Genomic DNA, 14009 nt, shown 5'->3' on the forward strand with positions numbered 1-14009 from the left:
GGTGCCAAAGTCAGTGACAAAGAAATCTCCATATGACTTTGTTTATACATGCAAGTGATGATGTGAGACTCTTTTAATCGGCTAATAAATAAAAAAAGCTTTTAGTGTATCTCTGTGTGTGTGTGTTCTTCATGGGTGTTCGCTCTACTGTTTGGGTTCACACGTGCTGGACAAAGGCAGCGCGGTCTTCCCCATTGAGTCAAGTTCTTTTAGCAATGACAGCAAAAGTAATTGATTACACGCCACACTGAGCAGACAGAGCCAATAGAGTGGCGCACAGAGGCAGAGAGGCCCAGAGAGGAGCAGGTATCCAACACATAACCCATCTTTACCCTCCTGAACCACATCCCAGTCTGTCTCTCATCAACATTTCATGCAAACTGCACCACCTCTGTCACACAGTTGCACACAAGCACGGAAATCAGTCTGGCATAAACAAAATGATAGGCCCTTCTTAAACAGAGTTGGAGGAAGATGTTAGAAAGAGTCATTGTCAGGAGTTTGATCTCACTATGTGAAATGTCAGCTTCTTTTTAAAGAAATCAAAGCACATGTAGCCTTTATTTTAAATGAGATGTAGATCTGATGACTGCACGCTCTGATTACAACCTTAGTTATAATAACATTCAGTGTGTGGGAGTGGGCTGTGCTGTTTTTGTATAGGAGGTGGTCTGTAACTTGACTGCAGAAGGAGTCAAAGTTCAAAGATCACAGATGAGAGAAAACCTACATGAAAGTCACACTGAGCAGGTTTGCAACAAGTCTCTCACCAGTTTACTACCAGTCAGACAATTAAATTTATAATGGTGTCCGGGAGAAGGGTCTTGCTGTTTGGCCAGTAGGTGGGATGGGAGTATTGAAATATTAAACTTGATCTAAAGAACACACTTTTTTCCTACACAAACACAACTGCAGGTACATGTAACACAAGTTTAAAGGAATCTGCAATCTTATATGGTGGCGAACACTAAAGGTAAGATTTAAACACAACAACCAAGACAAAAAGTGACACTCAATTAAAAAAGCTTGAACTTTTACATGCAATCTCATTTGGTCACAAGGCCGAAGTAACCCGCTGATGATGTCCAAATTTATTCCAGGCACCACTATTCTCAGAGCATGTCAGTTGCAGACTAAAAAAAAAAGAAAAAAAAAACATATTTCTTTCACTTCTCTATACAGTGCAGCACTGACACATAACATAAACCAGCTCAGTTCTGTTATTTCTAAAAAGTACTGTATGTGGCGCCGCACGCACATGCTTCACCGACCAGACTCTGCTTCGAGGAGTTGAGTTCGTGTCTCTGAATGTGCATGTGTATGTTTGTCCTGCTCCACAACAAATGCTCTCATAATTCAGGCACTTAGTGCAGTGAACCGACCTCTCTTAGTCTCTGGTGTCGGGGATGAGTGCTCTTCCATCCATGAGCTAAAGCGTCTGCAGCTACCGGGGCAGAAAATGAGCCACACACTCATGGTATATTTGACCTTTGGATGTGTGCATGTAAAGCCTCTGATCAACACTTGAACAACAACAATCGCAAATCAATAGTTTGTCACAACCAAGTGGATTTCAGTGGGTTACTTGTGTGGTGGATGACGGCCCCTCCAGCAGGTGGTCTGTATTTGTTTTGTTCTTAACTCCTGATGCCCGTTGTTGGTGAATCATTTGTGATTTTATGTCCACCACACCCCTAGCAAGCCATGCTACAAACAAAATTGCATGCATGGTTTGCAAAACTGAATCACAGACAATTAATATTATCTTGTTTATCAAACAAATCTGTTTCTCTGTGGAATTAAGGTTTTCACCCTTTGCTTTTTCCTTTTTCAGAACATTATTTCTCCATAAACACACAGCCATGAACTCATAATAGATCATTTTGTTCACATCGTAAGAGTTGATTAGGTAAGCTTGTAGCTCAGTGTGCTTTTAGAGAATGTTACTGGGACTGAAACCAAAGGTTTGTGGTGTATAACTCAGCTGAGCACTTTGGGTGGCTACATGTTGAGCAATTCCAGATTTCCCTTTTATCTGGCTGAGGTCTGTTACAAGCCCAATGCATTCAGTGCCTAACGTGCACACAAAATATTTTGTGCCATCATCAATTCCATTAAATTCTACCAATCAATGTATTTGACAGATTAGTTGAGCACTGGAGGATCATTTTGCTCTTCCTGAAATTAAAAAAATAAAAATGCATCACCTATATGTTGTCTTAAGTTTTGATCGACTCTGGATACAAAAGTTGACATCTTTCCTTCATAAAAACTAAAATAGTTATTCTTTTTTGTTTTTGGTTGTTCGCATTTACTCAGTTTCCCCTGCACTTACATATTTAAGGATTTCCTTTACAAAATCTACACATTCATAATGGATATTTTATTGTGAATGCAATGTAACCTTTTTTTAAACATAGTCTTTGTCAAGTTCCCAGTCATAAACACTCAGAAAGAAATCATGTCATACTCTGCCCTGTCAGTGTTTCCCGTTAAAAATGACTCGCATGTGAACAAGACCGCGTGACGGACTGCGGAGATTCCTGGATCCAGATGGAGGAAGAATTTGTCTTAACTGTTGAGGTCCTGACTCAAAAACATTAAATAAACTAATAACAGGTAGACGGAATAGTGACTCAGGCTGTGTGTGAGAGAGCATATGGGGTCTATGAGGAGTCCTGTCACGTTATAGTCACAGTAAGTTTACCTTTGCATGCGAGTCTGAATCATGTCTTAACTTTAGTGACTCATGGTGAGTACGGAGCTTTGTTTATTGACAAATTCGCATATTTTGCCCTTCTGATAATTTCCCTTTCAACACAATAAAGGGAGAAGGTATGCATAATCCTGACAAAGAAATTAATTATGCATTGAGGGAAATCCTATGTACAATATATACCAAGATGAGATGTAGAAGAGTACGGTGACCTGTGTATGATGCTGCTGGTGTATGAATACATGAGGATATGTAATAAAATATGCGATTGTGGAGAGGATTCAGCAGGAATGCACCCAGACAATTTTTCAGGGAGGAGGGACCTCATCAGGGAATGGGGGAACGCAGCGCCAGTCTGCCCTCTAGTGGGAAATCTGAGGCGCAAAATTAGAAAACTATTTAGCTCTTTATTTGCGGTTTGCAAGAGAAACCTTGAGAAAGCAATAAAACGCACAAACTACTAACTAAATCGTAATCAGAAGTGGATGTTTTTGTAGTAAAACTAGCAAAAATAGTTACAACTTTGGGAAGATTCTTATTCTAGTTTGACCTTTAATAAATACCGGTTGTATAAATATGTAATGTACTTGCAATAACAAAATAATATTGCACTTTTGACCAAAGATGAGTACCCTCAAAGCAAATCTATGACAATCCCAGTCATAAATTTACCTTAAACAGAAGAAAAAGAGATAAAAGTAGATGTTTTCCTTTCGTCTACCAGACTGTCAATCTATTTAGTGTTGTTTGACATTTCTGTCCCAAACTCTTTCTTTTTCTTGTAGAACATTGGCCTAGTGGTTTGGCCTACTCAAATAAACTTTGTATAACCTTATTGGTGACCTGCAACAAACCATCTCTACAGGGGTTTAAACTGTGTGTGTTGCAACTGTTTTTACTGTGACTGGGGGTGCATTTTTGTGATTACCATGGAGATGTCGAGCTGTGGCCTGAACGGGGCTTTTTTTTTTCAGTATGCTTGGACGAACTCTGACTGCAGCTGACAAACACTCAGCCAGAATCCAAGCTCACAATGAGATATTATGTTTTTGTTCGGCGTCCTCAGAGTCGGTCACGGAAACATGACTCTGCCTCTAAAGTTGTGTGAAAAATGCAGAATCGTACATTTTGAGCAAGTAGTGAAAGAACACCGAGGGAGAACAGCTTAGATCACTTTCAGCAGGTCTCCTAAAACTATACTGTCTTTATTCCGTCGTGACTAGAAGTACAGGCTTAATGGTAGAGCAGTAGTTTGTAAGTTGTGGGTTTAAAACCCAGCCATGGGCCTTTCTACTGAGTTTGGGTTCTCTTTGGATACTTTGGCTTCTTCAGTCCAGTGGTTACTTATAATTGTTCTCAGGAGTGATAGTGTGTGTGCTTGTTTGATCTGGGTGTCTCTGTGTTGTCCTGGGATTGACTAAGGATCTTTCCAGTGTTTTCTGCTGTCTCTTGAATGGACCATGAATGGGTGGATTATTAAAAAGTGACTGAAATTTGATATTTTTTTGACTGGCCTTAATTGACTTAATTAAGAACTCAAAAAGCCGATATTTTCTCTGAACAGCAAACACACCATGAGCAAGCTGATATGTCACACCACACCATATGTCTTCATGGTGAAACAAGAGTCTGCAGGGAAAATAGTCACAGTTTATCAAAAATCTTTTTTTTTAATTTTTCTATGAAGGGATGCTAGCCAATTACTCAGGCTGCTACAGCTGGACTTTATTTAATTCCTTCACCATTTGAAACTTTTTGATGTTTCAGACCCAATTATTCCGAAACAGAAGACCAAATCATACATTTGAACATTAGTAGGCAAAGGAGAAAACTGAAGAAGTAACCAGGAAGGCGCATTATATTACAGTAAAGTTATTTTACCTTTTCAAGCTCTTAACCTCTGTCATTATAGAAGATGCAGGGCAGAGAAACATTGGCAGGTTTGCCTCTGATTGGTGCAGTACTGATGGAGATATTATTCTTGTATATATCTTCCAACTAAAAGCATGAACAGCAGAAGCTGTCATGGGGATTTATCCTCTTGTGATCTATTGTAGTGATTAGGCTCTGAACAAACAACTTATGTTCACTTTTTCAGGTTGCAATAATCGTCAACATCCAGACAGACAAATTCATACAACTGAATCTTGTTTGAGATTAAGTCAGAACATGATTATCTGACTGTGGATGTGAATTCGTCACCAGTTTTTAAAGATTACTGTATTCTAGCTTTTTCAGCAGGTTGCTCCATGTGGAAGCCTGTTAGCAACCCAAGCCAGCTCAATATGGAGAGGATCTCTCCATGGGGCCTTGGAAATGGTGACAACATTCCCTGACGCTGCCAGAGGGATGTTCTCAAATTCCAGCAGGGGAAACATCCGACATAAAAAACAGGCGAGAGAGCGTGGTGGGACTGTGATTTGTTACAGGAACTACATGGTCTTGCTTCATTATTTATGGTCAAAACAAAGAGGTGTGGTTAGAAACGGGCTTTTAAGACTAAAGAGCAAACACTCACCCATTCTCCAAGTCGTCAATATCATCATCGTCGACATCGTCGCCATCGTCTTCGTAGTCGTCATTTGGATTCTTGCCCCCAAGATCGCTGTCACTGAGGTAATCTCCCTTCAGGAGAGATGGATCTGAATCCTCCAAGTCTTCTATGAGGTGGACACGTGAGGTCTGGCTGAGGCGGAGGGGAATGTCAGATGGGGCGCTTCCTGTGGATGGGGCGTCGCCAGCCTGCAGACGGGGGCTGGCTTGCCCGTGGCGCCATGACAGAGGAGAGGAGCGGTTGGAGAGGCTAGAGATCGAGAAGGCAGCGGCTTCATCGCTGTCATAGTTGATGGTCCCCTCCACACAGCTGCTGGATGGGAAACAAACGAAAAGTTCAAAATGCTTATTAATTTCCTCATCTGTCCTAGCAATAGCTCAGCATCCCAACACATTCTGAGTACACAATTTGGCTCCCCACTAGCCATTGCTGTAACAATGGCTGCTCTTCCTGGGATCCACATCATAGCTCTACGCACCTTCTTATCCGAATGATCCTCTTATGTGGATTGAAGGTAAGCTAAAGGTCAATGCTAAGGTAAAAGTCCTTGCTTCATATGTTTGTGTAAAGTATGTGAAGATTTTATAAGACACTATATCCTCTGTCCATGCTATAGAGTTAAGCCTCAGCCTAACCCAGTGACATTATTTAGGAGGTTTTAGCTTTTTTTTATGTATCTATATCGTCAACTAGACCTTCACTGACCCGGGCCAGAAGTAACACATTCAGTCGCTTGCTTCAAGCCAGACTGAACTGCTGTTTGTGCCAAAACCAAGTGGTCAGCTGAACTGTAAGTCAAATGCTTGACCTGGAGGTTACTGCAGATCTAATATGAGTCCTTAAAAAAGCCAGAGGTAACCTGAGTCATCAGTGCGCTCGCTGATATTGGACTCATGTCCGTTTTCTCTACTCTCTTCTTACATAAAAATGAGGTATTAGAATTTAAGATGGAGGCAATCTCTTCTGACATTTTATATTTCGATTAGTGGAGTTAATTTCTGCATCAAATTTTGAATCTGTCATGTGGTATAAAGAAAGTTGCCCTGGAAATTAAGCATTTACTCTTCAGTAAGCGGACCAATTAATTTATGATATTGCTGAAACTCACTGTATTAAAAAATAAACATCTTCCACCTACCAGAAACTCATGATTTCTTCCCTTTACGGAGGATGTATCCCCTTCTCATCCAAACCTCACTTTAAGACGCTTTGCATTGACTTTACAAGGCTTAGGGATTATTTTGCTGTGTGTTTGCTTTGAGCTCACCTTAGAATAATTCCACACGCAGAGGCATAACGAACAGGTTTTTGTTGCTGTTTTCCTTTGCGGCATTACACTGTGAAATTTCCTTCATATGGCTCAACACTGAGCATGATAACTGCACACCGTGTCACGATCATTTTACGCCAGGGAACATTTGTATGTGTCTACAAACATGAGCATCAGTAAAAACTCACTGTGTGCCAAAGTAGTATAGCACAGCACATCACTACTTAGTGCCTGGTCTGATGAGAATTAACATATCCAAAGATACAAGCGCTCACGCTGTGTCACGGCATTTGCATTTACCCGCTGCATTAAAATTAATCTCGTCGGCAGGATACAGAAACGCCCTCGTAAAAATGACTGTAAAACATTTCTGAATAAAAGGCCACATGGCTAAACACGAAGAAGCGGCGATCCTCTTGTTGGAATCGACTTTAAAAGCCTTTTTTGTGCATTACAAAATAGAAGATAAATGATGTGAAATACACTGATTAGCTTTTCAGGGGAATCCTTTTGTTTAATAAATACAAATCTCCAGCTCACACAGAATATATGACATCCTATTTGCCCAGAGTCTGAGGCAGACTCTGGGCCTTAAAGCAAAGTCAGTATTTGCTGACTAAAGGTTATCACAGTGCAATAAAAATATGAATGGCAGAGGAAATGTATTCCAGCAGGGAACCATCTGCTGAGCTGCTCTACATGTGGAGTGCTCCCGCTGAGGGACAGGGAAAGGATGCATCCTGGAGGAATGCAAAGACGAACGGATGGAAGGGAAGTTCTGAAGGACAAGGACACATTAAATACTGAAACTGGCACAGGAACCAATGGAAGGAAAAGAACATCCTGACACACTTATATTCAATCGGTCCAAACATCGTCGCTTGTCGAGATACAACTCTTTCAACCCTTAAAAAATGACTAGCTTTGAGGCCTTTTATTTTTATTAATTCTGTTTTGTAACAATAATTCAAACAAGACTCATTGCATGATGAGGGTGACTGACTGCTATATGTCAAATAAGAAAACTAATATTGATCTGCATTCCCACAGGCTGCTCACCATCTTATGCAACACTGGTTGAAATGTCAAAGATTCTGATATGTGCATTTCATTTTAAGCATTCTTTTTTCTTTAGATTGTGCATTAGATTGCGTGCATGTGTGTGTGTGTGTGTGTGTGTGTGTGTGCGTGTGTGTGTGTGTGCGTGTGTGTGTGTGTGTGTGTGTGTGTGTGTGTGTGTGTGTGTGTGTGTGTGTGTGTGTGTGTGTGTGTGTGTGTGGTGTGTGTGTGTGTGTGTGTGTGTGTGTGTATTTTGGGGTTTTTGAGTTGCTGACCTGTGGCTCAGCTGAACCCCTCTCAGGCTGGTCATGGTCTCTTCCAGGTTCTGACGAAGGTCCAGCACATTTTGCACCGTCCTTTTCCTTTGAGACTCTGGATCTGCAGGGGTGCAAAAGTCCCAATTACATGTATGAAGAGGATGAGCAACATAATACCAAATATGACATTCTTATTAAGCCTAAGAAAAGACCTTGAAAAGACAGTGACATGTTTAATACATGTGCCTTGTAGCCAAAATCTCAGACAGCTCTGAGATTATAATGGTTTTCATTCCCTTGGATCTTTTGGGCATTTTGTCACATTATAACAATAAATTTCACCAACACAGAGTAGTGTAATATTATTTTTATTATTGTGAAGTTGGACGTAATGTTCATGTAAAATGTTTTATAATGTGAAAACGTTCAATGTTGATTAACACTTTTGCCAACAGCAGAGCAAAAGCAAACAAATCATGAAGCAGATTAAAAAGATAGAAAAACATATCAGTTCCAACCAAACAGCTTTGTCATTTGCCTGGATAGATGTAAGAATCTCACTTTAGCCTGAGCATTCTGCCACTTCTATCCATGGCAGACGAAACCAAAATCTATCCTCAAATAACCTCAGTAGCCCAGTAGAGACACGCTGGATTCTGTGTCACCCTTTTCAAATCGGTTGCAATCTGCTCAAACAGAGTCACATAGATTAATGATTTACAGTAACGTGAGGGTGTGGGTGGGCCTGTCCTCAAACTGCCCGCAAGCAGGAATGGATTAGACGAAAATAATGTAAGTGAAAAAAAAAAAAAAAAAGAAACACATAGAGCCAGTAAGGCAACAAAATGCTATGACACAGTTCTAAACTAAAAGCTGTAATGCTGAGATATGACTTTTTTTTTCTTTCACGAGAGATTGTTAGGAATGTTTCTAGATTTTAGTACTATGACGAGACACCCAACACGCTCTTTATTACACTCTTTCAGCAAAAGGGAAAAAAAGCATCTCTTTTAAGTAGGAATTAATCTGGACACCTCTGCTGCATCGTTTAACCTTCATCCCCCCCCTGCTTCCCTCAAGTCTCCAGAGTATGTTTATGTGAAATGAGATGGTGGAAACAGAAGTCTTATGAAGGTCAGATTCAGGGCTGTCTGTTTATCCCTGAGTTTGAGTTCAATAGACTATTATTCCAAGCCAACTGACTCCCAAATCTGTGCAACAAAAAGTATTACTTAGCCACAGGAAAATGGCATATGGCAAAATAAATAAGGGGATCCCTTTAAACCCGTCATTTCCACATTCTTAGAAGATATTTTAAAGGATCAGTTTTAATTTTTCCACCTTTTTATGTCAGTAATTTATTATTAATGTTACCAGTAACATTAGTACTTAGTGTGTCAAAATTCTTAACTGCCTGAGTGATGTTTGAAAAAGAGTAGCAGCCAAATTCTCAGACGCAATGCAAACTCAAAGGTGATAAAGCTTTCTTTTGAGGCTACAGATCCAAAACAGAAAAATGTTTTGCCCAATGAATGTTAAATGACACTCCTGCGAAGAAGCCCAGATGGTTAGTGAGGAGGAGAAGAGTAAGAGGTCATCCTAATGAGAGAGGAGGGAAAATAATGAGTTGCTGGAAGTGTCAATCCCAACAACAGCTGCACACTTACCCAATGGACACATTTGTATATGAATAGTTGGTTGGCCACCTTTCTATCAAAGATACAGACAATCTAATAGATACTTGGATCGGATTGATTTGTAGTCAAAGAAAAAAAAAAAAAAAAAACAAACAAAATCGATCAGGCTGCGCATCAAAACAAAAAGGACATAATGACTTTGTAATCCAAACATGCAACTTAAATACACACCTGCAGACTAAAGACACCAGATGACCAAAAACATAAAAACTCCAACTTTTTAAAAATTTTTTATGGAAAGTGGAGATGTGACAAAGACTCCTAATTCAATTTATGGCCTGCAAATTCAGGCCATAAAACAAACAAAACAAAAAAACTCTTCACGGCTTAAGGACATTTAGAGTTGATAATGTGATCACATTGAGATTAATCTGGAACAAAGCGCCTGAAATACACTCAAACACAGACAAAGCGTGACACACGCATGTAGGCTTTAATTGTGCGATTCTAATTACCCTAAATGGGAGCTTTGTTTAACAATGCTGTCAAATTGATTAGCTATGGTCTGCGTTATTGTGTGTGATCCTCTGTGTGGACGTACGAGTGCGTTTGTGATTACATGTCTGTGAGACTCTTCCTGTCCCGCCTGTGCTCTGGTCCCGGTGGCCCCAGCTGCCACGTCGAGCGAGGTGGGGAGGGTGCTAGTGAGAGAATTAGGGATGCAAATATCCCTGTCAAATCCTGGCAGCTCCCCTGGGGTGCCAATGATTTATACTGATCTGGTTTAAACTGAGTTTCTCTCTGCTGTGTGGAAGTATTTCTGTGCGTGTCTGTATGTGCACAGACATGCACATACAGACATGTCTGTATCTTGGATAAACAAGATCCAACTCCAAAGAGGCTCTAAGAAACCTGCTGAGGTGCCTTTCTTAATGGACAACTCAGACTGTTGAATTGAGAGTCAGCATGTTGGAGTGAGAGTGCCCTTGTAAGTGCAGGCAGGTTCTCCAGGGCTGTCGTGCATCCTAATGGAAGAATGCTTTCAGGCAAAAGAGGAAAGAAAAAAATAAAATAAACTCAAGTGGCATTTAAAGAGACTCATCTCACTTTTACTTGGAAGTGTATCAGCCTGTTTTGTTTGAATTATTTCCATTTGGACAACGTTTAATTTGTCTGCTATATCAACTGTCAGGTCACTCGACTTGTGACGCAATTAAGATGTTTTCTTTTGCTTTTCAACGAAGACAGAAGCAATGCTTCAACGGGAATGAGTATCAAGTTATTTACAAGCTTTCTTTGATTTTTAATAACATGTTGCAGTGCAGGGAAGACTTCAGAAAAAATATTGCAAGTAAAAAAATGGCTCCCATTATGAGCCAGTACAATGGCTCATAATGGGAGTCATTCTACTGTATTTATTTTTTGAGGAAATATTTATTTTTGTCTGTACAAATGAATTAATTTTTCAGCCTTGCCAGGTGTAGGAAAAATACATATTAAGTCTTATTAAATGTAAAGAATAGTCAACAAAATGAGAAAAATGCTAGTATGGCTCTCGGGCTCGTATTATATGTCATCAGCAGCAAGTATTGGAAGCTGGGTTTTTTAGAAAGCCTGATCCCATTTATTACAAAATACCCTGATCAGGACATTCCAACTGAAGATGTTGTGTCATTTGTGTGAAGCAGATAGGAATAAAAAAATACGAGGCAAAGTACTTCATTTTCTGCTTCAATTTTGTGGCAAGCAGAAAGGGCATGTGGGAAAGTAAAAGTGAGAAAATGCCTACTTCGCTTCCTCTGGTTTCACTCGAATCTCCTCTCCATTAGAGACAAACTCCCCAAAGATGTATTAATGGCTTCTGTTCTTGTGAAATTATTATTATTATATATATATATATTTTTTAGTGGCATGGCATTTTCTTAGCTGTACAGGAATATGTGTGTATGTGTGTGTGTGTGTGTGTGTCAGAAAGATATTATTTTTTTGTTGTTGATTATGAATGAAAGGATGAGTAATGGCCCCCATTTCTATTATTTCCCTCCTTCCCTCCGGAGGTTATCTGTCCACGTCCGGTCTGCGTGTGTGTGCACATATGTTAGAGTCGCAGCAGCCGTCCTCAGGCCACAGCAGCACTTACTGCATGATAGATGGCTGCAGCTCAGCTTCACTCTACAGCACCTGCACCTCCTTCCACATGCTTTTTAAAATCTTTCACAAGGGAAGTGAGAGTTTGTGAGCTACAAAAACAGCCATTGGAGTATTCCACTCCAATGACATGCAACAACCGGTGTGTTAGTTTTGTTTCCAAATAGCAAACAGCTATGATGCAGTCATGAATTATTTTTGTATTGTTGTACGACAAAACCATAGCTAAAATATTCATGCTTCCTGTTTTTCTGTTTGTTTTGTCTCTGCCTAGCACTGCAGCTGTCAGCTGACCCCAGACAGCTTGCAAAACAGGAAGCATTACAAAATACAGCAATTCCTGCTCATCAGGAGGGGCCTAACAAACACACACCAAATGCATATCGACGCATGGAAACACACATTGACGTTCCTCTGCCACACCAAGATGTCGAAACAGGATATTGGAGCATTTGATGATATCCTCTGATATCCAACAAGACCAGCTAATGAATGCATCAGGACAAACAACAGCATCTGTGTGCATTAAATCTAAACAGTTGTTGGCCATAAATGATGCAGAGGTCTTGCTATGAGAGAAGGTTTAAGCGTGTACATGGTTGAGAGAAGAAAAATACCCCAGTGAGCCAGTGAATGTGGAATCCATTTAAAATTGGAAATCCTTGTCCAGGAGTCTTCGAAGCACAGCTGCAGAGTTTTGGGCAGTTATAATTGAAACATCCTGATCATGAATCTCAAAAACAAATCCACAAGTTAAACCTTCCAATCTAAATCTCCTCAGACCAGGTCGTTCTGCTGCCAAAGCCTAGCTCTCCAAATGAGGATACAAACACAAGCAAATATACTTAAAGTACACTTGGCATATCTCCTGAGCTACAGCTCTATCTGCTTAAAACCCACTGTGCTATCCGCTTATGGGAGGGGTTTAGATAAGGAGGCTTGAAAATACTTAAGACAACTTTACTTTCAAGAAATGACGATACGAATCTTACCAAGTTCTCCCCGAAAGAACTTCTCATTTCTGAACGATCTCAAAAAGCAACACATCAGCCTCTGGCATGAATAATTTCAAGAACAGATGAGAACAAAGTCCAGTTGCAAAATAATTTCCATGGTTTTGGGACACCAACAAATCACAATAGTAACCACTGTCTGTAAATGAACAAAACAAAAGAACAATTGTCAACAGTGGTGCAAAAAAAAAGTACTGTGAGTACATCAACATGTCATCCTTAGATCACAGAAAAAAAGAAAGAAAAAAACAGAACGGCATGTATGGCACTCTATGCCTCATTTGTCTTGGCTAAGATCAGCCTGAAAGAATTAGAATGAGTGGGCAAAAAATTGCATCCATGAACAAGTTCCAAAACCAAAACCATTGTTGACCAGAGATCATAAAGGCCCTTCTCACATTTCCCACAAATCATTGTAACAATTGACATGACTTTTGGGAAAATATTCTCAGGACTGATGAGACTAAACTGGAACATTGTAGAAAGAAGGTCTGTACCAAATACCGAACAGTATTTCAAAATAAAAAAGCATCACACTGTGAAATAACTTTTCCCATTAGTTTTCAGAATGATAGTCCAGGGTTGTTTTGGTGCTTCGGGATCAGGTTAAGGTTTTTCAAGCCATAGAACCACAAATTCTGCTGTCTATTGAAAAAACCCTGAAGGTAGTTACATATATTCAGCCATCAACAAAAAGATTTTAAGCATCAGTATTCTTAGATTATTCAATAATCATACTACATGAGGAAATCCAACCTATTCTAAACATAAATCAAATTGCAAGTTTGAGCATGGCCTAAGTCAAGATCTGGATCTAAGTCCAATTGAGATGTTATTGAATAATCTGAGGCTATTTTTGATTGAACGCCTTCCTACTTCCTATTTGAAATTTATTTTGTTCACCTCTTTTTTTTTTTTTTTTAGAAGAGTAGCCAAGAATCGTCCTGCATTAAAAGCTCCCTGCCAGTTAATACAAACACTTGTATTGCAACAGTTAATTCAAAGGATGGTACTGTTGGTTTAGGCACAGATAGTTTTTAGCATAAGGTCATGTCAATTTGGATAGTGTTGCAATAAAAGAGGACATCCTCACCATCTACATTTATCCAAAAGATAGTTTCTTACGTACTAAACAACCTGACCAGCTTGGGCAGAGCATAATGTGTGGTAATGTTTGGGTGTGTTTTTGTTCAAGAGGGTTTCTTCCTGTGGAACTATTTTTTTCACAATGCTCTTCAAGCAGCTGCAGCTTTCCTCGCACATGTCAGGCACACAGCCTGCACTCGCCTGGACTCTTAATGAGATGGTGGGTTGCAAGGGGGAGCGATGACAAGTCAGAGTCTCCACTAAAGTGT

General features: G+C 39.9%; 1 protein-coding gene across 12 annotated transcripts in view; it reads right to left on the reverse strand.

Annotated features, from left to right (window-relative positions):
- LOC129372325 (neuron navigator 1-like) overlaps positions 1–14009 on the reverse strand; it is an 83877-nt gene that overhangs the window by 43221 nt on the left and 26647 nt on the right. For 8 of the 12 annotated variants that reach the window (XM_055049553.1, XM_055049548.1, XM_055049554.1 and 5 more), the window contains 2 exons: positions 7875–7977; positions 5235–5582 (listed from right to left, as the gene is read on the reverse strand). In XM_055049553.1, the coding sequence (XP_054905528.1) occupies positions 5235–5582; positions 7875–7977 (451 nt within the window). The remainder of the gene's footprint in view (positions 1–5234; positions 5583–7874; positions 7978–14009) is intronic. The other 4 variants (XM_055049556.1, XM_055049557.1, XM_055049551.1 and 1 more) reach the window with 1 other exon arrangement.

This window comes from Poeciliopsis prolifica, unplaced genomic scaffold (assembly GCF_027474105.1).
Source record: "Poeciliopsis prolifica strain line A6 unplaced genomic scaffold, Auburn_PproV2 SCAFFOLD029, whole genome shotgun sequence".
Classification (NCBI taxonomy): Eukaryota; Metazoa; Chordata; class Actinopteri; order Cyprinodontiformes; family Poeciliidae; genus Poeciliopsis; species Poeciliopsis prolifica.